Source organism: Sapajus apella, unplaced genomic scaffold (genome assembly GCF_009761245.1).
Source record: "Sapajus apella isolate SASKATOON/1434 unplaced genomic scaffold, GSC_monkey_1.0 scaffold97, whole genome shotgun sequence".
Lineage (NCBI taxonomy): Eukaryota > Metazoa > Chordata > Mammalia > Primates > Cebidae > Sapajus > Sapajus apella.
Window position 1 is genome coordinate 1 of NW_022437037.1, and position 24984 is coordinate 24984.

Genomic DNA, 24984 nt, shown 5'->3' on the forward strand with positions numbered 1-24984 from the left:
TAGAAGAAATGGGTACTTTTTTTTTTTTGTTTTTGAGACGGAGTCTCACTCTGTCACCCAGGCTGGAGTGCACTGGTGCAATCTTGGCTCACTGCAGCTTCCGCCTCCTGGGTTCAAGCAGTCCTCCGCCTCAGCCTCCGGAGAAGCTGGGGTTACAGGTACCCACCACCATGCCTGGCTAATTTTTTTGTATTTTTAGTAGAGATGGGGTTTTACCATGTTGGCCAGGCTGGTCTTAAACTCCTGGCCTGAGTTGATTGCCTCGCCCTCCCAAAATGCTGGGATTACAGGTGTGAGCCACCATGCTGGGCTGCATATAGGTTTTTAACCTATTTAGCCCATTTCAGTACTGCTTTCATTAACTAGGATACTTCTCGTAATTAAAACCATTAAGAGCATGATTCTGTTCTTAGCCTGTGGACTTAGAGCCCCCTAGAGGGTGCTTGAGTTCTCACATGAAAGTCTGCAAAGTCATACATGTATTTTCTGTAGACTGAATTAATAAGAATAAACGTATTTATGCCACCATTTAAAAAAATGTACACACATGCTTTTGTGACTAATTCAATAGGAAATCATCTTGGTGAACTAGACATAATAATATCTTTTCAGAGGAAAGCAATATGGAAAGCAATCTCCAACAGTGTAGGAGATTTAGAATAGCAGCTTTGCATGGTTTGCTGGGGAATCAATAAGGTACAAGAAAGTGTTTTTTTTAAAGTAATTAAATTCAGGTTTCACAGTACTACCTGAAATTTTCCTAGTCATCAGTTCATTCAAATAAGAAAAGAAAGTTAAAAATTGCAGAAATTAAAAAAAATTTTTTTTTTTTTTTTTTGAGATGGAGTCTCATTCTTGGTGCCCAGTCTGGAGTGCGATGGTGTGACCTCGGCTCACTGCAGCCTCCACCTCCCGGGTTCAAGTGATTCTCCTGCTTCAGCCTCCCAAGTAACTAGGATTACAGGCACCTTCTACCATGCCCAGCTAATTTTTTGTATTTTTAGTAGAGATGGAGTTTCACTATGTTGGCCAAGCTGATCTTGAACTCCTGATCTCAGGTGATCCACCCACCTCAGCCTCCCAAAGTTTGGGATTACAGGCATGAGCTACCACGCCCAGCTTCAAAATTTTAAATGGCTAAATCTGTTTCTTTTCTTCTTCTTTTTTTTGAGACAGAGTCTCACTCTGTTGTCCAGGCTGGAGTGCAGTGGCGCAATTTCAGCTCACTGCAACCTCTGCCTCCTGGGTTCAAGTTTCTCCTGTTTCAGCTTTGGACTAGCTAGGACTACAGGTGCCTGCTCCCATACTCAGAGAATATTTTTTTTTTTTTTTTTTTTTAGATCTAGTCTTGCTCTGTAGTCGAGGCTGGAGTGCAGTGGCGCGATCTCGGCTCACTGCAGCCTCCACCTCCCGGGTCCCGGTTCAAGCAATTCTCCTACCTCAGCCTCCCAAGTAGCTGGGATTACAGGCACGAGCCACCATGCCCAGCTAATTTTTGTATTTTTTAGTAGAGACAGGATTTCACCATGTTGGCCAGTCTGGTCTTGAACTCCTGACCTCGTGATCCGCCTGCCTCGGCCTCCCAAAGTGCCGGGATTACAGGCGTGAGCCACCGTGCCCAGCTGAATTTTTGTATTTTTAGTAGAGACAGGGTCTCACCATGTTGGCCAGGCTGGTCTCGAACTCCTTACCTCAAATGAGCCACCTGCCTTGACCTCCCAAAATGCTGGGATTACAGGCATGAGCCACCATACCTGACCAAGAAATTTTTTGCTAACTTGATGACTGTCTCCTACCTGGACACACAGTATTATGTTCTGTTATCTGTGCCACAGGTATTTCTATTGTTGATTTCACATTTGTGATCTGGCACAAATTCTAGGTTCAAGGGCATAGCTTAAATAATAATGCTTTAAAATATGTGTGATATTTGTATCAGTTTGTTTAGCTACTAGATAAACAAGAGTAGTGAGATTTCATTTATCCCTTTGGCAAATATTTATTCAACTCTTGCTGTGAACCAGGCCTTCTCTTAGTCCCTGAAATTACAGCTGTGAGTGAATAAAACAAATAAGGCTTGGCCCTGTTGGCACTTACCTTCTGGTGGGGAAGCCTCATAATAAGCATGATTAACATGCAGGTAGATATCTGTAATATAATGCTAGATAGGGGCATTGCTTTTTTAAAAGGCCAGAAGAGGCATTAGGAAGCTATATTTTCTATTTTAGAAGGAATTGTCTGAGAAGACCTTTCTAAATAGACATTTGAGTCGAGAAATCTGAATGGAATGAAGGCATTAGCCTTGCAGCTATCTGGAAGAATAACCTTCTGGACAGGGAGGTCAGCAAATGTGGACACTTTGAGAGAGGGACATGCTTGGCCTGTTCAAGGGACAGCAAGAAGGCAGATGTGTCTGGAGCTGTGTGAACTAGGGTAGGATTGTAGGAGAGGAAATTGGAGAAGTAGCCAGGGGTAGATCATGTAGTACCTTCAGATTTCATTCTATCATGAAGTAAAGCCTTTGGATGGTTTCTAGTAGGGGAATAAAGTGATCTGACTTAAGTTTAATTCACGCTATGTAGAGAACAGACTCTAGAAGTACCAGAGAGGAAGCAGGGAGATCACTTAGGATGTGGTGGTTATAGACCTAGTGAGAATTGATATGATTAGCAATGGAGGTGGGAATAAGTAGTCAGATTTTAGAAATATTTTGAAGATAGAATCGACAGGATATTTTGATTGTGATTTGAAAGAGCACAGTGAAGGATAACTCTGGGGTTAACAGGCATTGGATTTGAGGATATACATGGGATATACAACAACTACCTCTGAGCTGTGGCCTTAGCAGTAAACTTTGTTTTCTTTTTGCTTACCTGTATTTGCCAGTTTTTCTATACCAAACCTATAATACTTTTGTAATAAAAACATACAGATTATTTGAAAATTAGAGTTAAAAGTGGTATCAAACATAACCTAATTATTATTATTATTATTTTTGAGATGGAGTCTCCAGTTTTGTTCTCTTACCAGGCTGGAGTGCAGTGATGCGATCTCAGCTCAGTGCAACCTCTGCCTCCTGGGTTCAAGCGATTCCCGTCTCAGCCTCCTGAGTAGCTGGAACTATAGGCTCGCACCACCATGCCCCGCTAATTTATTTATTTTAGTAGAGACGAGGTTTCACCATGTTGGCCAGGATGGTCTTTATGTCTTGACCTTGTGATCTGCCCGCCTTGGGCCTCCCAAAGTGTTGGAATTACAGGCATGAGCCACTACGCCTGGCCAAATATAACCTAATTCTTAATCTGTTCTCCTATCCATTTTGATTTTAGAAAATAACTTAAGTGACATAAATTTTAAATATTTGTCTTTTTACTTTTAGTGATCAGCTTTTGAGCCTTTCCCACATTGAAGATGGTGAAGCTAGATATTCATACTCTGGCTCATCACCTCAAGCAGGAGCGCTTATATGTAAACTCAGAGAAACAGCTCATTCAGAGGCTCAATGCAGATGTACTTAAGACAGCTGAAAAGTTGTATCGTACAGCTTGGATTGCGAAGCAACAGAGAATCAATTTGGATCGGCTTATCATAACCAGGTAAAGAAATGATTTCCAGGTGTTAAATTCTGTGAACCACTACTATTCTGTAAATAAATTAATAGGTGTAAATAAATGAATCTGTTTCCAACAAAGTACATGGTTTAAGATAATTTAAATCAATGTTAAGGTGAGTTTTTGTATTATAAATACAGTTTATTTTGATTATTAACTTAGGCACTGCTATAGAAAATTATAACTTAGGCCTTGACATTTTATATCACACCAATTGGTTTTGTCTTTGTCTATATAAAATGTTATTGTTGTAGCGAATAAATTATCTGTTCTGCTTTTCTCCTAATGTTATTTAATTTATAGGTTTTCTTGTTTTGATATTATATAGCTATTTTTCAGGTTTAGAAACCACATATTTTATTGTGCTAATACCTAAGAAGAACAATTTTTTTTTTTTTTTGAGACTGAGTCTCTCTCTGTTGCCCAGGCTGGAATGTGATGGTGTGATCTCGGCTCACTGCAACCTCTACCCCCTGGGTTCAGGCAATTCTCCTGTCTCAGCTTCCGGAGTAGCTGGGATTACAGGTGCATGCTGCCATGCTCAGCTAATTTTTTATATTTTTAGTAGAAACGGGGTTTCATCGTGCTCCCCAGGCTGGTTTCGAACTCCTGAGCTCAGGCAATCCACCCTCCTTGGCTTCCCAAAGTGCTAGCTTTACAGGCATGAGCCACCGCGCCCAGCCAGAAGAACAGTAAGAATAACTGTAAGAATATTAGTGCTGTTGAGATTATAAGCCAGACTCAGAAGAATACATTATGTATAATTCTATTTGTATGAAGTTCAAAAAGAGGCAGGACTGATCTTTGATAACAGAAATCAGAATAATGTTTCCTTGTTGGGCTTGAGAGGGTGGTATTGATTGGGAAAGGGCATGTGGAAGCATTCTGGGGTATTTAAAATGTTCGATATCTTAATCTGAGATTACTGGGTGCATGTATGTACAAAAATTGTTTAAGGTGAATGCTTGATATTTATGCACTTTACTGTATTTTACCTCAATAAAAATAAGTTAAAAAAAAAAAAAGAACAGTGCTGCTGTGGGCATTGTGTTTTTTCCCCCCATCTTTTAGGCTTATTTCATTTGGATTTGTTTCCACAAGCAAAAAGCCTGGTTAAACGATGTGATTCTGCAGGTCGTTACATACTGGCATGTTGCTATTGAGAAAGGTTGAGCAATATGCCCATATGGACTTTATTTTTACTTTTATTATTATTTTAAATATTTATTTATTTATGAATGAATGAATGAATGATGGAGTCTCGCTCTGTTGCACAGGGTGGAGTGCAGTGGGACGACCTTGGCTCAGTGCAACCTCTGCCTCTTGGGTTCAAACAATTATCTTGCCTTATCCTCCTGAGTAGCTGGGACTATAGGCACCTACCACCATACCTGGCTAATATTTTTATTTTTAGTGGAGATTGGGGTTTCACCATATTGGCCAGGCTGGTCTCAAACTCCTGAGCTTGTGATCTGCTTGCCTCAGCCTCCCAAAGTGCTGGGATTACAGGCGTGAGTCACAGCGCCCGGCCATTTTTATTATTTTTTAGTACTTGAATATTTATAAACTTTCTTATGTCTGTGAATAAGCAGTTTAACTGTAGCTGATTTTTTTTTTCCCCAGACAGGATCTGGCTCTGTTGCCGAGGCTGGAATGCAATGGTGCTTGGGTCACTGCTGTTTCAACCCCCTGACCTCAAGCAGTTCCCCCACCTTAGCCTCCTGAGTGCTGGAACTACAGGCACATGCCACCACATCTAGCTACTTTTTTGTATTTTTTTTTTTTTCAGTTAAATATAGTTGTATTTTACCAATTCTTTTTTTGTATTTTTTTTGTAGAGATGAGGTTTCATCATGTTTTCCAGGCTGGTCTCGAACTCCTGGGTTCAAGTAATCTTCCTACCTTGACCTCCCAAAGTACTGGGATTACATGTGTGAGCCACTGTGGCCTGTAGCTAATTTTAATTTAGTCCATAAGAGTGCAGCTCTTGACAATAGTTGTTAGGATGTACACACTGATAATTTTCTTTCTTTTTTTTTTTTCCTGCAGACAGAGTCTTGCTCTGTTGCCCAGGCTGGCGTGCAGTGGCATGATCTCAGGTCACTGCAACCTTTGCCTTCTGGGTTCAAGTGATTCTCCTGCCTCAACCTTCTAAGTAGCTGGGATTATAGGTGCCTACCACCATGCCTGGCTAATTTTTATATTTTTAGAAGAGATGAGAGTTACGCCATGTTGTCCCAGCTGGTCTCGACCTCCTGGCCTCAAGTGGTCTGCCCGTGTTGGCCTCCCAAAGTGCTGGGATTACAGGCTTGAGCCACAGTATTCAGCTCTGATACTTTTGATTGATCCTGATTTGATATGAGGAAATTGTCCTTTGTACTTTTTAGTTTTGTCTTCCTTTACTTATTGAGATGCTATTGGTTTAAAAAAATTTTAGCAGTTCAGAGTGACCTCATTGTTGGGACTATAATCAACTCACATATCCATGTTTGGATATAGTGTATGTGTTATTATTATTAATACTATTATTTTGCTTGTTTGCTCATTTTTTTTAGTGCTGAAGCTTCCCCTGCTGAATGTTGCCAACATGCCAAGATTTTGGAAGATACACAATTTGTTGATGGGTATAAACAATTGGGATTTCAGGAGACTGCTTATGGAGAATTCTTGAGTCGATTGAGAGAAAATCCTCGTCTTATTGCCTCCTCTTTGGTTGCTGGAGAGAAACTTAATCAGGAGAATACACAAAGTGTTATTTACACAGTTTTTACCTCCCTGTACGGCAATTGCATCATGCAAGAAGATGAAAGCTACCTCCTTCAGGTTTTGCGATACTTGATTGAATTTGAACTTAAAGAAAGTGACAACCCTAGGCGACTTTTGAGGAGAGGAACTTGTGCCTTCAGCATCTTATTTAAACTTTTTTCTGAAGGACTGTTTTCTGCCAAACTTTTCCTCACAGCCACTTTACATGAGCCAATTATGCAACTGCTTGTTGAAGATGAAGATCACCTGGAAACAGATCCAAATAAGCTAATTGAGAGGTTCTCCCCATCTCAGCAGGAAAAACTCTTTGGAGAGAAGGGCTCAGATAGATTCAGGCAAAAAGTTCAAGAAATGGTGGAGTCCAATGAAGCCAAACTAGTGGCTTTGGTGAACAAATTTATTGGTTATCTCAAACAGAACACATATTGTTTTCCACATAGTTTAAGGTGGATCGTATCTCAGATGTACAAAACCCTTTCCTGTGTAGATAGGTTGGAAGTTGGGGAGGTCAGGGCAATGTGTACTGATCTCCTACTGGCCTGCTTCATTTGTCCTGCAGTTGTCAATCCAGAACAGTATGGAATAATTTCCGATGCTCCTATTAATGAGGTGGCACGATTTAATCTGATGCAGGTATGCTTTTGCTGTTTTCATGAATGTGGCATTTAAAATCAGTTGATTAAGCTGTGGGGGTGGGAACAAATAATATGGTGACAATTGATACATTCTTACTACTTTTTCTCAACCAGTCCTAAATATTTGCATCTTAGTATATAAAAGCAATAATACTGGGATTTAAAATTATTGCAGTCACAAAACATTTTGTGTTTGTTTTTAAATGGAATCCTCACACGCTTGAATATAGAGTTGATTAAATTTTTCTAGAACACGTCCACCATTGTTGTTCTATAATTTCAGAACCCAAAATGAATAAAAACTGAGTGTCTTCTATACTTCATTTGGTAGCAAAACCTATGCTGAACTAACATGAGGCTATTCACAATTTTTTTTATTTAAATTTTTATTTATTTATTTTTTTGAGACAGAGTCTCGCTCTGTCATCAGGCTGGAGTGCAGTGGGTTCAAGCGATTCCCCTGCCTCAGCCTCCTTATTAGTTGGGACTATAGGTGCGTGCCACCATGCTCAGTTAATTTTTTGTATTTTTAGTAGAGACGGGGTTTTACCATGTTGGCCAGGATAGTCTCAATCTCCTGACCTTGTGATCTGCCCACCTCAGCCTCCCAAAGTGCTGGGATTACAGGCTTGAGCCACCGTCCTGGGCCTTTTTTTTTTTTTTTGAGACGGAGTTTCACTCTTGTTGCCTAGGCTGGAGTGCAATGGTGCAATCTTGGCTCACTGCAACCTCCGCCTCCTGGGTTCAAGTGATTCTCCCGCCTTAGCTTACCGAGTAGCTGAGATTACAGTCACCCGTCACCAGGCCTGGCTATATTTATAATTGTTATTCCATTTAGTGCTAGTGAATACTCATGTTTTGTTGCAGAAATCTTAATGCATTTGATTACAAAATGCCATCTATATATTGAACATATTGTATATATGCACTATATTACCTTTCTAAAGTCTCTAAATTCTGAAATCTGAGACTTTTCTAGAAGAGTTTCAGAAAGAGGATTTTTGGATCTATATTAGCACTTTTTTCCAATCATCTGAATGACTGACTCAGGTTATTATTCCTTCATGAACTCTTTTAATCATATCCCTCAGATATACTGTGAAGAACTTGGATTTATTCACAAAAGACTATTTTTGGGTGCTTTTTAGAAAATGATTAACTCAGGCTGGGTGTAGTGGCTGTCACCCGTAATCCTAGCACTTTGGGAGTCCAAGGTGGGCAGATCGTTTGAGGCCAGGAGTTCCAAACCAGCTTTGGCAACATAGACCCCCCTGCCCTGTGTCTATTAAAAAAGAGAAAAAATTGGCTGTGTGTGGTGGCTCATACCTGTAATCCCAGCACTTTGGGAAGCTGAGGTGGGCGGATCTCCTGAGGTCGGGAGTTTGAGACCAGCTTGACCAACATGGAGAAACCCTGTCTCTACTAATAATACAAAATTAGCCGGGCGTGGTGCCGCCTGCCTATAATCCCAGCTACTCGGGAGGCTGAGGCAGGTGAATTGCTTGAACCTGGGTGGAGGAGGTTGCAGTGAGCTGAGATCGCACTATTGCACTCCAGCCTGGGCAATAAGAGCGAAACTCCGCCTCAAAAAAAAAAATTTTTTTTAAATCCAAAAAAATGATTAACTCTTTTTTTTATGATCAGTTATATCACCTTGGGATGTTTAGCAATTTACTATATAGAAATGCCTGAAATAAAATTTAACTTTTTTTTTTTTTTTTTTTGGGACGGAGTTTCGGTCTTGTTACCCAGGCTGGAGTGCAATGGCGCGATCTCGGCTCACCTCAACCTCCGCCTCCTGGGTTCAGGCAATTCTCCTGCCTCAGCCTCCTGAGTAGCTGGGATTACAGGCACGCACCACCATGCCCAGCTAATTTTTTGCATTTTTAGTAGAGACGGGGTTTCACCGTGCTGACCAGGATGGTCTCGATCTCTTGACCTCGTGATCCACCCGCCTCAGCCTCCCAAAGTGCTGGGATTACAGGCTTGAGCCACCGCGCCCGGCCTAAATTTAACTTTTATTTAAAACATTTTCTAAATTAAAAAATCTATAGTATGGAACTCTTCACAAATTTGTGTGTCATCCTTGCACAGGGGCCATGCAAATCTTCTCTCGTAGAGTTCCAGTTTCAGTATATGTGCTGCTGAAGCAAGCACAAGATTTTTAACACCTTATCATCCCTGAAACTAATTTTTTCTTTTTTTTTGAGACAGAGTCTTACTCTCTTACCCAGGCTGTACTGCAGTAGTGCCATCTTAGCTCACTGTAGCCTTTGAACTCCTGGGCTCAAGTGACCTTCCTGCCTCACCCTCCTGAGTAGCTGGAACTGTAGGTGTATACCACCACACCTGGCTCATTTAAAACATGGTTTTTTTTTTTTTTGTTTTTTTTTTTTGAGACGGAGTTTCGCTCTTGTTACCCAGGCTGGAGTGCAATGGCACAATCTCGGCTCACTGCAACCTCCGCCTCCTGGGTTCAAGCAATTCTCCTGCCTCAGCCTCCTGAGTAGCTGGGATTACAGGCACGCGCCACCATTCCCAGCTAATTTTTTGTAGTTTTAGTAGAGGCGGGGTTTCACCATGTTGACCAGGATGGTCTTGATCTCTTGACCTCGTGATCCACCCGCCTCGGCCTCCCAAAGTGCTGGGATTACAAGCGTGACCCACCGCGCCCGTCTAAAACATGTTTTTGTAGAGACAGGGTCTTGGTGTGTTGCCCAGGCTGGTCTGGAACTCCTGGCCTCGTAATCCTCCCACCTTGACTTTTCAAAGTGCTGGCATTATGGGTGTGAGGCACTGTGCCTCACAGCCCATGAAACACCAAATTTATTCTTATGGTAGGTAATGTATTTGCAGTTTTATTTTTTGTAATTCCAGTAGAGATTGAATTACATGTTTTCAAAATAGCGAAAAGGGGGCTTGTCCCAGATATTAAGAAGAGGATGCTGTAATGGCTTTCATCATCAGCCTTTAAAGAGAGTACAGTAACAACTTACTTTTGCCAGTAAGGTACTTTTTCTATGTATTAGTATTTACTTCACTAAACCAGCTAGTGTTCCATAGAAATCATTTGCTTCTAAATCTAGGAAAAAAAATTCTGCCTTGAGTGCTTTGTGAACTCTCTAGGGTAATGTTGTTAATATTAACTTGAGGTAATTTATGAGTCAGGCTCTAAACACATGAAAAGTAAAATATCAGAAACAAATGTATTGTACTTTTTTTTTTTTTTTTTTGAGATGGAGTCTTGCTCTGTTACCTAGGCTGGAGCGCAGTGGCTCGATCTCGGCTCGCTGCAACCCCTTCTTCCCAGGTTCAAGTGATTCTCCTGCCTCAGCCTCCCGAGTAACTAGGACCACAGGCCTGTGCCACCATGCCTAACTAATTTTTGTATTTTTAGTAAAGATGGGGTTTCGCCATGTTGGCCAGGCCGGTCTTGAACTCCTGACCTCAGGTGATCCACCCACCTCGGTTTCCCAAAGTGTTGGCATTACAGGTGTGAGCCACCACGCCCAACCTGTACTTTTTTTCTTGCTGTTGTTGATATCTTATGTGTTAAAGAGAAATTAAAGCAAAAAATTCTACATTCTGTCTATAACTCTCAATCTAAAAATAGTAAAAGCTGATATAAGGTATGCATTTTATTAGTGATACTATTTCATATGCCTGGTCAGGTGGAATGGATAGTATTATGAAACAGATTTTTAGAAAAGAATAGACATGGTTGCTTTCATTAAGAGGAATTTGTGAGTATCTGTCTATAGCTTATTTGTCCCTACCACTGCTTTGGGTTGCAGGTGGGCCGCCTTTTGCAGCAGTTAGCAATGACTGGCTCTGAAGAGGGAGATCCCCGAACAAAGAGCAGCCTTGGAAAATTTGACAAAGTAAGAATAAATACAGTTTATAGAAAACTCTGCTGAAGTATTAGTGAGCCTAACTGCTCTCTTTATTAAATCTTGTCCTTAGGTGATATCTGAGTTAAATGTTCTTTTAATTAGCTACAGTATTGGATCAGCAGCATTGAAAAGATGTTATTGGCTGGGTGCGGTGGCTCATGCCTGTAATCCTAGCACTTTGGGAGGCCAAGGTGGATGGATCACCTGAGGTCAGGAGTTCAAGACCAGCCTGGCCATCATGGTGAAACCCCATCTTAAAAAAAATAAAAAAAGAAAAAGAAAAAGAAAAGATGTCATTAAAGATGATTGACTCCCACAGACGCCACATAAAGAGAATCAGAGCTATTAAGATTATTTTATTTCAAAAAGTTTATTTTTAAAAAATTGTCACTGGATTAAATCCATAGAAATATGAATCCAAAGTAGTTGTATAACTTTTAAATTTTTAAAATAGTTGTATAACTTTGAAATCCATAGAAACATGAATCAGCAATAGTTGTATAACTTTTAAATTTTTGAGTCAATGTCTCACTGTGTTGCCCAGGCTGGAGTGCAGTGGTATGATTATGGCTCAAACTCCTGGGCTCAAGCAGTCTTTCCACCTCAGCCTCCCAAGTAGCTGGGCTGCAGGGGCACATCGCCACGCCCGGTTTTTATTGATGTAGAGATGAGCTCTTGCTGTGTTGCCCAGACTGATCTCGAACTCCTGGCCTCAAGCGATCCTGCTGCCTCAGCATTCCAGCATGCTAGGATTATAGATGTCAGCCACCATGCCTAGTCGATAATTGTTTAATTTTAAGTGTAGTTTATAAGTTAACATCCATGACATTGTTCAATTAATTTAGTTAAATAAAATTTTAATCAGTCTTACCTTGAGTAGGTATCCATTCAACCTATGAAAATTCAAGGATATTTCTTTTTTCTTTTTTTTTTTTGAGACGGAGTTTCCCTCTGTCGCCCAGGCTGGAGTGCAGTGGCATGATTTTGGCTCACTGCAACCTCCTGAGTTCAAGCGATACTCTTGCCTCAGCCTCCCTAGTAGCTGGGGTTACAGGTGTGTGCTACCATGCCTGGCTAATTTTTTATTTTTAGTGGAGACAGGGTTTCACCATGTTAGTCAGGCTGGTCTCCAACTCCTGACCTTGTGATCCGCATGCTTTGGCCTCCCAAAGTGCTGGGATTATAGGTGTGAGGTACCGCGTCTGGCTTTTTTTTTTTTTTTTTTGAGCTGGAGCCTTGCTCTGTCGCCCAGGCTGGAGTGCAGTGGCTCAGTCTCAGCTCACTGAAACCTCTGCCTCCCGGGTTCAAGCGATTTTCCTGCCTCAGCCTCCTGAGTAGCTAGGACTACAGGCGCCTGCCATCATGCCCAGCTCATTTTTGTATTTTTAGTAGAGACAGGGTTTCACCATGTTGGCCAGGATGGTCTTGATCTCCTGACCTCGTAATCTACCGCCTCAGCCTCCCGGAGTGCTAGGATTACAGGCGTGAGCCACCGCACCTGGCCCAATTCAAGGATATTTCAGTAAAATTCCTTTTCCACCTCTTATCTCTAATCTTCATTATTCCCTGCCCCCACAAAAGATTCATTTTTTTTTTTTTTTGAGACGGAGCTTTGCTCTTTTCATGGAGGTTCACTCTTGTCACCTAGACTGGAGTGCAATGATGTAATCTCGCTTAGTGTAACCTCCACCTCCCAGGTTCAAGCAATTCTCCTGCCTCAGCCTCTGAGTGCTGAGATTAGAGGCGTGAGCCACCATGCCTGGCCCCCAAAAGATTCTTGATGTTACCAGGCTTTTGTGTATCCTACAAGCAAATTCCTACGTATACCGTGTACTTCCATCCACCCCATCCTTCCCCTTTTAGAAATAGTAACACAATGTTACTGTTATGTCTGTGTCATGTTATGTTTGTCTCCAAGATCTTACTTTATTTCCTTTTTTTTGAGACAGGGTCTTACTTTGTCACCCAGGCTGCAGTGCACTGATGCCATCTGAGCTCACTACAGCCTTAACCTCCCTGGTGCAAGCAGTCTTCCTACCTCAGCTTCCCAAGTAGCTGGGGCTATGGGTGTGCATCACCACGACTGGCTAATGTTTGTATTTTTTATAGAGACAAGGTTTTTCCATGTCGCCCAAGTGTTGTGAACTTCTGAGCTCAAGCAATCCGCCTCTCTTTGCCCTCCCAAAGTGCTGGGTTTGCAGGCGTGCACCACCGCACCCAGCTTCAAGATCTTAGTCTAGTATCAGTACAAAAAAAGTTTAATTTTTTAGGTGGGGCGCATTGGCTCATTCTGGTAATCCTAGTGCTATATGCACTTTGGGAAGCTAAGGTGGGTGGATCATTTGAGCTCAGAAGGTTGAGACCAGTCTGGGCAACATGGTAAAACCCCATGTCTACAAAAAAATACAACAATTAGGCTGGACGGGGTGGCTTACATCTATAATTCTAGCACTTTGGGATGCCAAGGCGGGTGGATCACCTGAGGTCAGGAGTTGGAGACCAGCCCGTCTAACATGGCGAAACCCCATCTCTACTAAAAATACACAAATTAGCCGGGCATGGTGGTGACACCTGTAATCACAGCTACTTGGGAGGCTGAGGCAGGAGAATCACTTTAATGGGTGGAAAGGGGGTGTTGGGGGATGGAGGTTGTAGTGAGCTGAGATGGCGCCGTTCTACTCCAGCTTGGGCCAAAGAGTGAAACTTCGTCTCAAAAAAAAATTGATTTGTTTAACATCTTAAAAACATAGGAATTTTTTTTTTTTTTTTTTTAAAGATGGGGTTTCACCATGATGGCCAGGCTGTTCTTGAACTCCTGACCTCAGGTGATCCACCCACCTCGGCCTCCCAAAGTGCTAGGATTACAGGCGTGAGCCACTGCGCCCGGCCAAAAAAACAGAATTTTTAAGATGTTAAAATTTTTTCATGCTTGTCCACCTTAATGAGAAATTTTGTTCCAGTAGTTTAAAGGGGAGATGTTTCACTGTTGTTTTCCTGTTTTAACAGAGCTGTGTTGCTGCTTTCCTTGATGTTGTGATTGGGGGCCGTGCTGTGGAGACCCCTCCATTGTCTTCTGTTAATCTTCTGGAAGGATTGAGCAGAACTGTGGTTTATATAACCTACAGTCAGCTTATTACTCTGGTAATGGCTTCATTGTTTAATATGATTCTCTCAAAAGTCTTTTAGCTAAGTGTGAGCAGAGACATACGTGAGTACATTGTGTGAGAAATACATATTGTATTTGAAAAAATGATTTCATTAGCTAATGTTCTTTGCTTTTGTCAGGTGAATTTTATGAAGAGTGTGATGTCTGGAGATCAACTGAGAGAAGATAGAATGGCTCTTGACAATTTATTGGCAAACCTACCCCCGGCCAAACCAGGAAAAAGCAGCAGTTTAGAAATGACTCCATACAATACACCTCAACTGTCTCCAGCAACCACTCCAGCAAATAAAAAGAATCGATTACCTATAGGTAAAGAGAGTTTATCATATCAGAGCTTTCCCTTAAATTTAGTATTTCCTTAGCCTTTGTTATTGCTCAGTGTTTTGGAATATATGTTTAAATACTTGAGAAAGTCTTTCTCTTCATGTTAACTGATGGTATTTCAATTTTTAGAAATCACATCAGATTAGTTAACGTTTACCCAGTAGGCTTTAGCTTTGTCTACTTACTTTTCATAATTAATTGAAGTCATGCTATCCAGAGTATAGTTTGTTTAAATTTTATTGTTTTTTCTTGAAAAAATTTTGGAAGTGTTTTAAGTAGTCATTTTTCTTTTTTTTACTTTTTCTTTTTTAAAGATGGTTTCACCATGTTGGTCAGGCTGGTCTTGAACTCCTGACCTCAGGTGATCCGCCCACTTTGGCCTCCAAAGTGCTTGGATTACAGGCGTGAGCCACCATGCCCAGCCCCATTTTTTTTTTTTTTTTTTTTTTGAGACACAGTTTCACTCTTGTTGCTCAGGATGGAGTGCAATGGCACCATCTCCATTGACCACAGCCTCTGTCTCCTGGGTTCAAGAGAGTCTCCTGTCCCAGCCTCCCGAGTAGCTGAGATTATAGGCATGCACCACCACACCTGGCTCATTTTGTATTTTCAGTAGAGGCAGGGTTTTTCCATGTTGGTCAGGCTGGTCTTGAACTCCCGACCTCAGGAGATTCACTTGCCTCAGCCTCCCAAAGTGCTAGAATTACAGCTGTGAGCCACTGCGCCTGGCCTATAAGTAGTCATTTTAAAAATTATGTAGCCCTCTCAGCCGGGTGCGGTGGCATGTGCCTGTGGTCCCAGCTACGTGGAAGGCTGAGATGGAGAGATTGGTTGAGCCTGGAAGGTCGAGGCTGTAGTGAAGCATGATCGTGCCACTGCACTTCAGCCTGGGTGACAGAATGAGACCCTGTTTCAAAAAAAAATTATGTAGCCCCCTCCTTTCTACAAAGTTCTAAATAATATAATAAACTATTATTTTAGAATTTTCCATCGATAAAGTGGAAAATAATAGTTACTATTTTTCTATTATTGTTTTCATTAATTTTTTTTATCAACTGAGCTAAGATACCTTAATGTTATAAAATAAAGCAAAAGTTTCATTTTATTTTTTAAAGTTTGTTTAAGAATTCTATTTAGGCCGGGCACGGTGGCTCAAGCCTGTAATCCCAGCACTTTGGGAGGCCGAGGCAGGTGGATCACGAGGTCAAGAGATCGAGGCCATCCTGGTCAACATGGTGAAACCCCGTCTCTACTAAAAATACAAAAAACATTAGCTGGGCATGGTGGTGCGTGCCTGTAATCCCAGCTACTCAGGAGGCTGAGGCAGGAGAATTGCCTGAACCCAGGAGGCGGAGGTTGCGGTGAGCCGAGATCGCGCCATTGCACTCCAGCCTGGGTAACAAGAGTGAAACTCCGTCTCAAAAAAAAAAAAAAATTCTATTTAATGTAGCTTTATTTGCTTGGTTAATATTTGTTATCTATCTAGCTACAAAAAAATTAATTGAGCATATACCATGTTCCAGACACTGAGTAGGCACTTTATAAATGTTTCATTTAATCCACACAAAAGTCCCGTGAGAGTGGATGTGTCTTGCACATGAGGCACTGTGATAGACACTGGATGCAAAGACCATTAGGACTTGCCCTTACTGTCAAGTTGGCTGTTGATAGCTTAGTTAGGGAGAATAAGAGGAGATTAGTATCTTTCAGCATACTAAGTGTTCTGAGGAGATAGGTACAAGGGTTATGGGGACAGCTAACTTAGCCAAATGGTGGTGGTATTAGGAGAAGGTCTTGGAGCAGGTGAAGCTGGCTTGCACTTTGTGTTGAAGGATAAGTGGGAGTTAGACAAAGTAAGACAGGGCGAAATCGTTTAGGGCAGGGAACAGGAGTATTTTAGTGCCTGCCTAATTATAATGAGGAACTCAGCAACACTTAGTGAACATAGTTCTTTTTAATTTATGCATTTTGAAGAGAGGGATTTTACTTTTAAACTTCTTGAGCTGATTTGTTAAGAACTGCTAGTTTCTTAAAATTGTCTACCTTATATTCGTTTGTTTGTTTGTTTGTTTTTTGAGATGGAGTCTTGCTCTGTTGCTCAGACTGGAGTGCAGTGGCATGGCCTTGGCTCACTGCAACCTCCGCCTCCCGGGTTCAAGTGATTCTCCTGCCTCAGCCTCCCAAGTAGCTGGGAGTACAGGCAACTGCCACCACGCCGGGCTAATTTTTTATATATTTGGAAAAGATGGGGTTTCACCATGTTGGCCAGGATGGTCTCGAACTCCTGACCTCGTGATCTGGCCCCCTCGGCCCTCAGAGCACTGGGATTACAGGTGTGATCCGCTACACCTGGCCTCTACCTTATATTTAACATAATGTGAAATTGTATCATCAACAGGAGTGTGGCATTTTACTCTTCAAGTCTTTGTCTTAACTGCATCATCCCATTATGTCAGTTTTCAAAATTAAAATAAAAAAGGAGTTTTGCACTTAATAGTTTTTTTTTTTTTTTGAGATAGAGTCTCACTCTTGTTGCCCAGGCTGGAGTGCAGTGACTCGATCTCGGCTCACTGCAATCTCTGCCTCCCGAGTTCAAGCAATTCTGCCTCAGCCTCCCCAATAGCTGGGATTACAGGTACCTGTCACCATGCCTGGCTAGTTTTTGTATTTTTAGTAGAGATGGGGTTTTGCTTTGTTGGCCAGGTCGGTCTTGAATTCCTGACCTCAGGTGATCCACCCACCTTGGCCTCCCAAAGTGCTGGGATTACAGGTGTGAGCCGCCACACCTGGCCACTTAATGGTTTTTAATATTAGGGGCTGTGTGCACTCTGTTCTCATGATGAAGTAAATGATTTTTAGTAAATCAGAGATTTTTCCTTTATTCACTGCTATACGTTAGTTTTTTTCATTTCCCATTATCTGAAAGTGTCATTAAATATGAGTCTGATGGAAAATGAATTTCAAATGTATGCCCAGTATTATTTTGTATAGTCATGTTACCTGGCTATTGTATTTATTTTGTATTTTTAAAAGTGTGTCCATTGTTCAGAGGGTTGATTTTCTTTCTATTTAATGCTTTGGCAACCCAGGACAACAGTTAGCAGCCATCACTGCTTGGGATTCCTCAGCTACCAATATTACTGCTCATATTACACTAGTAACCCCGTTTGGTGGGTAATAGGCTGTTCTTCCTTTTCTTTTATAATTTTACTTAAGAAGTAGTTTATAAAAGTATGTTTCATGTGCATGTTGCTTTACTTTATGTAAATTGCTACATAAAATTTCATGACTTGCATTTTTATAAATTTAAGAGTTTGTTGCTGGGCACAGTGGCTCACACCTGTAATCCTAACACTTTGGGAGGCCGAGGTGGATGGATTGTCTGAGCTCAAGAGTTTGAGACCAGCCTGGGCAACACGGTGAAACCCTGTCTCTTAACAACAACAAAAAAATAATAAGAGTTTGTTACTAAAGATTCGTAGATCTATTCATGAGCTTGAATTTAAATTTTCAACTCAGTAGAAGATAGCAAATAAAGAGATGAATAGGCCTATTTTAGACTTGGAAATTGTGTGCTCTGAATTTTCAGACTAAAAGTGATTAATGAACATTAATCAGTATTGTAAAGAAAGATGATTGTTTATATTTCTGCCTCTTCCTGTCTTGAAGTAGTCAGCTTTTATACAACATGAAGTTGACTTTTGCTGCTACAAGTTGTTTTTGCTTTATGTCTGTATTTTTTATTATTTTGCACCAAAAGATAATTTCTATTTAGTATTCTGGTTGTACTGAATTTTATTGCCCTCTGAAATAAAATAGAAACTTTTCTTTTTCTTTTTCTTTTCTTTTTGGAGATGGTGTCTCACTCTGTAACCCAGGCCAGAGTGCAAGGGTGCAATTTTGGCTCACTGCAACCTCCGCCTCCTGGGTTAAGTGATTCTCCTGCCTCAGCCTCCCAGGTAGTTGGGATTACAGGTGCCTGCCACCACACCTGGCTAATTTTTTGTATTTTTAGTAGAGATGGGGTTTCACCGTGTTGGCCAGGCTGGTCTCAACTCCTGAAAGAGGAAGTTCAGTTATTAGTATGGTAGATCTGTAGCAGTTACATCATTTTATAGGAGAAATAGTTAAAGTATCTTAAAAAGATAAGAAATGTCACTCCAAATCTTAAATTGATTGGGACATGTTTGCTGTTCTGCAGATGTGATCATCTATGTGGCAGTTCCTGTCACATGGACTTGGATCACTGTTCTTGATTATCAGTTTTGAAGGAGAATCTTTATTAGTAGTGTAACTTGGAGGATCTTGTTTTTTGTTTTGTTTTTTCTTATTTATATTTTCACCACTATTGTTTTGTGCATGTGCAAATGTTCTGCACTAATAGAAAATCTATTTTCATATTTAGCATCCCATTTTCTTCATTTGTCTATTTCTCTAAATTATTTTATTTGAAATTTTTTATTAGCAACTCGGAGCAGAAGCCGCACCAATATGCTAATGGACCTACATATGGACCATGAAGGATCATCTCAAGAAACCATCCAGGAGGTGCAACCAGAAGAGGTGTTGGTCATTTCCTTAGGGACAGGTCCTCAGCTTACTCCAGGGATGATGTCAGAAAACGAGGTATGAAGTTACTTGGTCAGTTGCTTCTATAAATCAGTATTCATTTCTTAGTCCATACAGGCTGCTATAACAAAATACCAGAGGCTGGGTGGCTTATAAACAGCAGAAATTTATTTCTCACATTTGTAGAGGCCAGAAAGTCTACAGTCAAGGCAGATTCATTGTCTCATGAGGATCCATTTACTGGTTCATAGATGATATATTCTTGCTATGTCCTTGGGCCTATTTTATAAGGGCATTTATCCCATTTGTGAGGGGCCTGCCTTCATGACTTAATCACCTCCCAAAAGGCCCCATCTCCAAATAGCATCAGTTTAGGGGTTAGAATTTCGACATACAGATTTTGGGGGAGCACAGACATTCAGATCATAGCAGTGATTTTTTTTCTTTTTTTTTTTTTGAGATGGAGTCTCACTCTGTTGCCCAGACTGGAGTGCAGTGGTGTGATCTTGGCCTAGTGTACCATCTCCCTCCAGGGTTCAAGCAATTCTTCTGCCTCAGCCTCCCGAGTAGCTAGACTTACAGGCATGCGCCACCACGCCTGGGTAATTTTGTATTTTTAGTAGAGACAGAGTTTTGCCATGTTGGCCAGACTGGTCTTGAACTCCTGACCTCAAGTAATCCACTCACCTCGGCCTCCCAGAGTGCTGGGATTACAGGTGTGAGTCACCGTGCCTGGCCAATGAATTTAAGGCTTAATTCTTTGTTATCTTCAGTGGTCCCACCATGACACATCATCACATGGTAAGCTCCCTGTGAACAGTTGTGAGGCCCTTCACATTAATACATCTGTGGCACTGAAGTTGGTGAATAAGTCCAAGCAAAAGGAATTTTTCTAGGAGAAGCAGAAGAGAGATGAAGCCAGGAGACTGTGGTATGGAAATTGAAGAGAGTTTTCAAGTGACTTGTAGCAAGTCACTTTTCCAGTTTGTGTTTGTTTTTTTTTCTAGTGGCATACTAGTAGTATTCCTTGATTAAAGAGCCAAAAATATGTTGAGATACATCTCAAGATACATGTTGTATTTTTTGGCTGGTCGGGAAAAAATGGAAGAGATAATGGAAAACTAAGAAAATACAATTTTTTTAAGAAACAGGTTTCGAGGTGTGGGAATCATTTTTAAGATATTTGTAGGCCGGGCGCGGTGGCTCAAGCCTGTAATCCCAGCACTGTGGAAGTCTGAGGCGGGTGGCTCATGAGGTCAAGAGATCGAGACCATCCTGGTCAACATGGTGAAACCCCGTCTCTACTAAAACTACAAAAAATTAGCTGGCATGGTGGCGCGTGTCTGTAGTCCCAGCTACTCAGGAGGCTGAGGCAGGAGAATTGCCTGAACCCAGGAGGTGGAGGTTGTGGTGAGCCGAGATCGCGCCATTGCACTCCAGCCTGGGTGACAAGAGCGAAACTCCATCTCAAAAAAAAAAAAAAGATATTTGTAACAAAACCACTTGGCTTAAATGCACATGAAAAGAAGAAGGCCAGACGTGGTGGCTCACACCTATAATCCCAGCACTTTGGGAGGCTGAGGTGGGTGGATCACTTGAGGTCAGAAGTTTGAGACCAGCCTGACCAACATAGTAAAACCCCATCCTTACTAAAAATATAAAATTAGCCAGGCGTTGTGGTGCATACCTGTAATTTCAGCTGCTTGAGAGGCTGAGACAGGAGAATTGCTTGAACCCAGGAGGTGGAGGTTGCAGTGAGCTGAGATCACCCCCTTGCCCCACTGCAATCCAGCCTGGGCAACAAGAGTGAAACTCTGTCTCAAAAAAACCCACCAAAACCAAAAACAATCCCCCCCCAAAACAACAACAACAACAACAACAAAAACACAGAAAAAAGAAACAAAAAGAAAAGAAGAAATCTTTACTCCCTAAAGATAGTCTCTTCTCATAGAATTGTGATCTCCTTAAAAAGCAGCAACATCTTATATTCAACAGTGATCGCTTATTATTTAAGAACATTTGTGAATGGTCTAGGAACAAGAGGCCGTTTTTAGTGATTGATAAAGTGATGGTGATTGGTAAAGCTGTGTTTGGGACTATGACATAATCCCCCGTAAGAAAGAGGACCAGCAAACTCCCAAACTCCATCCCTACACACACACACACCCCCACACACACACCCCCCCCCCCCACACCCACCCACCCACACACACACCCACCCACCCACACACACACACACACACCCCAAGCTGGCAAAAACGGTCAGAATCAGCTTATTCAGAACTCTGGGATCTAATAAAAACTTTTAGCAAGGGAATGCTTAATGAAGAAAAAAACTGAATTTTGTTAAGAGAGCTCTGTGATCCTACCCTATTACCATCCTCAACCCCCAGTCCAGTAGCTGCTTTGAAGACAACAGCTGGTGTTCCTGTGCAGTGTGCTTGAGGTACTTAAGAGAGGAGTGTGGACTTTATTTTGAAAGCATCATGGTTGTGTAATTCTTGCTTTTTTGGAGGTTGAGACGGAGTTTCGCTCTTGTTACCCAGGCTGGAGTACAATGACGTGATCTCGGCTCACCGCAGCCTCCGCCTCCTGGGTTCAGGCAATTCTCCTGCCTCAGCCTCCTGAGTAGCTGGGATTACAGGCACGTGCCACCATGCCCAGCTGATTTTTTTTGTATTTTTAGTAGAGACGGGGTTTCACCATGTTGACCAGGATGGTCTCGATCTCTTGACCTTGTGATCCACCCGCCTCGGCCTCCCAAAGTGCTGGGATTACAGGCGTGAGCCACCGCGCCCAGCGGTTGTGTATTTTGATCTGTTTGATAGATCCTGAAAGATTGTCTCAAGGGCTTGGCTTTGTTTTGCCTGTCTCTGATATGTCCCAGGGCTGAGGCAGCTACACAGGTGGCATTTGTCAAAAGTATTAAAAAGCAGATATATTCGTTGTTTCTGCTTGCATTGAGGGATAACTGTCAGGGCAAGCAGCAGACAGATCCAAATGCTTATGAAGGCTGGAGAAAGAGATACTGGGGGCACAAAGTCTCTGAAAAGCTCCCACCTGCTCTGGGGAATCTAGAAGATTGTACATATGCCCAGGGCTGGTCATGTGCTCAGGAAAGACCTTAGAAGACCCAAGCTGTCACTGCTAACTAACCTTCAGGCTGAACCCAAGCAGGAAGTGAAGGGTAAAGTACAGCTGCTAACTACCTGGCTAAGTGTTGAAGTGCCCCAACACAGAACCAATCTTCAAAGACTTGGAAATGTTTTGTTTTATTGTGTTCCAGGTGCTAAATCTACCAAATCACTTGCTGACCACTAAGCTAACAGAACAGAAACTTAAGTGGCCACACATGACAGAAAATTTAGAGAGGTCATTAAATATACAGTCACCACAACAAGCAGCAACAATCAACTCGGGGGGTTAAGGGATATAATCTGATTTCCAGAATCGCTACATTATAATATCTACCTATTTATTTTATTATTTTTTAAATTATACTTTAAATTCTGGGTTGCATGTGCAAAACGTGCAGGTTTGTTACATAGGTATACATGTACCATGGTGGTTTGCTGCATCCATCAACCTGTCATTGACATCTACAACTTTTGACAAATGCCATCTGTGTAGCAATTAGGTATTTTTCCTAATGCTATCTCTTGTTCCTCACCCACTGGCAGGCCTTAGTGTGTGATGTTCCCCTCCCTGTGTCCATGTGTTTTCATTATTCAGCTCCCACTTATGAGTGAGAACATGTGATGCTTGGTTTTCCATTTCTGTGTTAGTTTGCTGAGAATGATGGTTTCCAGCTTCATCCATGTACCAGCAAAGGACATGAACCCACCCTTTTTTATGGCTGCGTAGTATTCCTTGGTGTATATGTGCCACATTTTCTTTATCCAGTGTATCATTGATGGACATTTGGGTTGGTTCCAAGTGTTTGCTATTGTGAATAGTGATGCAGTAAACATATGTGTGCATGTGTCTTTATAGTAGAATGATTTATGATCCTTTGGGTATATACCCAGTAATAGGATTGCTGAGTCAAATGGTATTTCTAGTTCTAGATCCTTGAGGAATTGCCACACTGTCCTCCACAATGGTTTAATTAATTTACATTCCACCAACAGTTCCTATTTCTTCACATCCTTTCTGGCATCTGTTTCCTGAGTTTTTAATGATCACTTTATAATATTTAAAATGTCTGGTTTTCAGCAAAACTTTTGAGGCATATAAACAAACAAAAAATGTGGCCCATTAACAGAAAAAAAGTTAATAGAAAATGTCCTTGATGGCTGGGAGCCTATAATCCCAGCACTTTGGGAGGCTGAGGCAGGCAAATCACCTGAGGTCAGGAGTTCAAGACCAGCCTGACCAACATGGAGAAACTCCATCTCTACTAAAAGGTCAAAATTAGCTGGATGTGATGGCACATGCCTGTAATCCCAGCTACCTGGGAGGCTGAAGCAAGAGAATAGCTTGAACCCAGGAAGCAGAGGCTGAAGTGAGCCAAGATCATGCCATTGCACTCCAGCCTGGGCAACAGACGGAGCCTTGAGCAAAATTCCATCTCAAAAAAAAAAAAAAAAAGAAAAGAAAAGAAAATGTCCTTGATGAAGCACAGACATTGGACTTACTCAAGACTTTAAATCAAATTAAAAAAAATATATATATATACACATACATATATATATACACATACATATATGTATGTATATATATGTATGTATATATATATATATAAAAACTCAAAGAGCTATGGAAACCACGGACAAAGAACTAAAGAAAACCAAGAGAACAAGGTCTTACCAATAGAAAATATCAATAAAGAGGTAGAAATTACCAAAAGGAGCCATATAGAAATTCTGGAGTTGAAGAGTATAATAATTGGAATGAAAAATACACTAGAGGGGTTCAACAGCAGGTTTGAACAGGCAGGAAAATCAGTGAACTTGAAGATGGATCAACTGAGATTATCTAGTCTGAGGAGCAGAAAGATTACAAAGACAAAGACATTATATGTTGATAAATGGTCATTAAGAAGATAATACCTAGCACTTTGGGAGGCCACTCTCACTGTGACCTCCGACTCCAGGTTCAAGTGATTCTCCTGCCTCAGCTTCCTTAGTAGCTGGGACCATAGGCATGCACCACTAGGCCAGCTAATTTTTGTATTTTTAGTAGAGAAGAGGTTTCAGTACTTGTTGGCCTGGCTGGTCTCAAACTCCTGACCTTAGGTGGTCTGCCTGCCTCAGTCTCCCAAAGTGCTGGGATTAGAGGTGTGAGCCACTGTGCCTGGCTAAAGTTTTTTTTAGCACTCAGATGCTGTGGTTTTAGTTTAGAGTTTGAAGATGCTCTGATTTAGAAGCATGAAATTAGATTTTTGTATTTTATACTCCAGTGTGACTGACTTTGTATGGTGGCTTTCTGTATGGTGTCACAAAATTGCTTGCCTTTGGATGTGATTTGGGAAAATACCTTCATTGTGGTATAATCCCTTTTATGTTAATTCACACTGATCTCCAGCCCTTGACATATATTTTCTCCTGATGTTTAGTTTCACATCACTCACCGTGGTGAATTTAAAAGTCTAAGTTATCTTAAAAATTAAAAATTAAAAAAAATTATGTCGGCCAGATATGGTGGCTCATGCCTGGAATCCCAGTACTTTGGGAGGCTGAGGTGAGAGGATTGCTTCAGACCAGGAGTGTGAAATCAGCCTGGCAACATAGTGAGACTCAATCTTATTAATAAATAGGCCAGGCACAGTGGCTCGCGCCTGTAATGCCAGCACTTTGGGAGGCCGTGGTAGGTGGATCACCTGGGGTCGGGAGTTGGACACCAGCCTGACCAACATGGAGAAATCCCGTCTCTACTAAAAATGCAAAATAAGCTGGGTATGGTGGTGCATGTCTGTAATCCTAGCTACTCAGGAGTCTGAGAGAGGAGAATCACTTGAACCTGGGAGACGGAGGTTGCGGTGAGCCAAGATCGCACCATTGCACTCTAGCCTGGGCAAC

At 41.6% G+C, this 24984-nt stretch overlaps 1 protein-coding gene, 1 long non-coding RNA gene and 1 other non-coding gene across 13 annotated transcripts in view; 1 reads left to right on the plus strand and 2 right to left on the minus strand.

Annotated features, from left to right (window-relative positions):
• Positions 1 to 3232: 3232 nt before the first annotated feature.
• The window catches only part of GAPVD1 (GTPase activating protein and VPS9 domains 1), a 69292-nt gene continuing 47540 nt past the window's right edge, over positions 3233 to 24984 (plus strand). For 2 of the 11 annotated variants that reach the window (XM_032257239.1, XM_032257236.1), the window contains exons 1-7: positions 3247 to 3596; positions 6167 to 7010; positions 10807 to 10893; positions 13912 to 14046; positions 14191 to 14380; positions 17485 to 17565; positions 18861 to 19021. In XM_032257239.1, the coding sequence (XP_032113130.1) occupies positions 3412 to 3596; positions 6167 to 7010; positions 10807 to 10893; positions 13912 to 14046; positions 14191 to 14380; positions 17485 to 17565; positions 18861 to 19021 (1683 nt within the window). In that variant the 5' untranslated portion in view covers positions 3247 to 3411. Of the gene's footprint in view, positions 3597 to 6166; positions 7011 to 10806; positions 10894 to 13911; positions 14047 to 14190; positions 14381 to 17484; positions 17566 to 18860; positions 19022 to 24984 lie in introns of all 11 variants that reach the window. The other 9 variants (XM_032257242.1, XM_032257244.1, XM_032257240.1 and 6 more) reach the window with 7 other exon arrangements.
• On the minus strand, positions 9062 to 9169 carry LOC116536048. Its single transcript, XR_004262451.1, has one exon. It is a non-coding gene; the product is annotated as a U6 spliceosomal RNA (small nuclear RNA).
• LOC116535845 overlaps positions 16667 to 24984 on the minus strand; it is an 11539-nt gene continuing 3221 nt past the window's right edge. The window contains exon 3 of the long non-coding RNA XR_004262369.1: positions 16667 to 16684. This is a non-coding gene — a long non-coding RNA (uncharacterized LOC116535845). The remainder of the gene's footprint in view (positions 16685 to 24984) is intronic.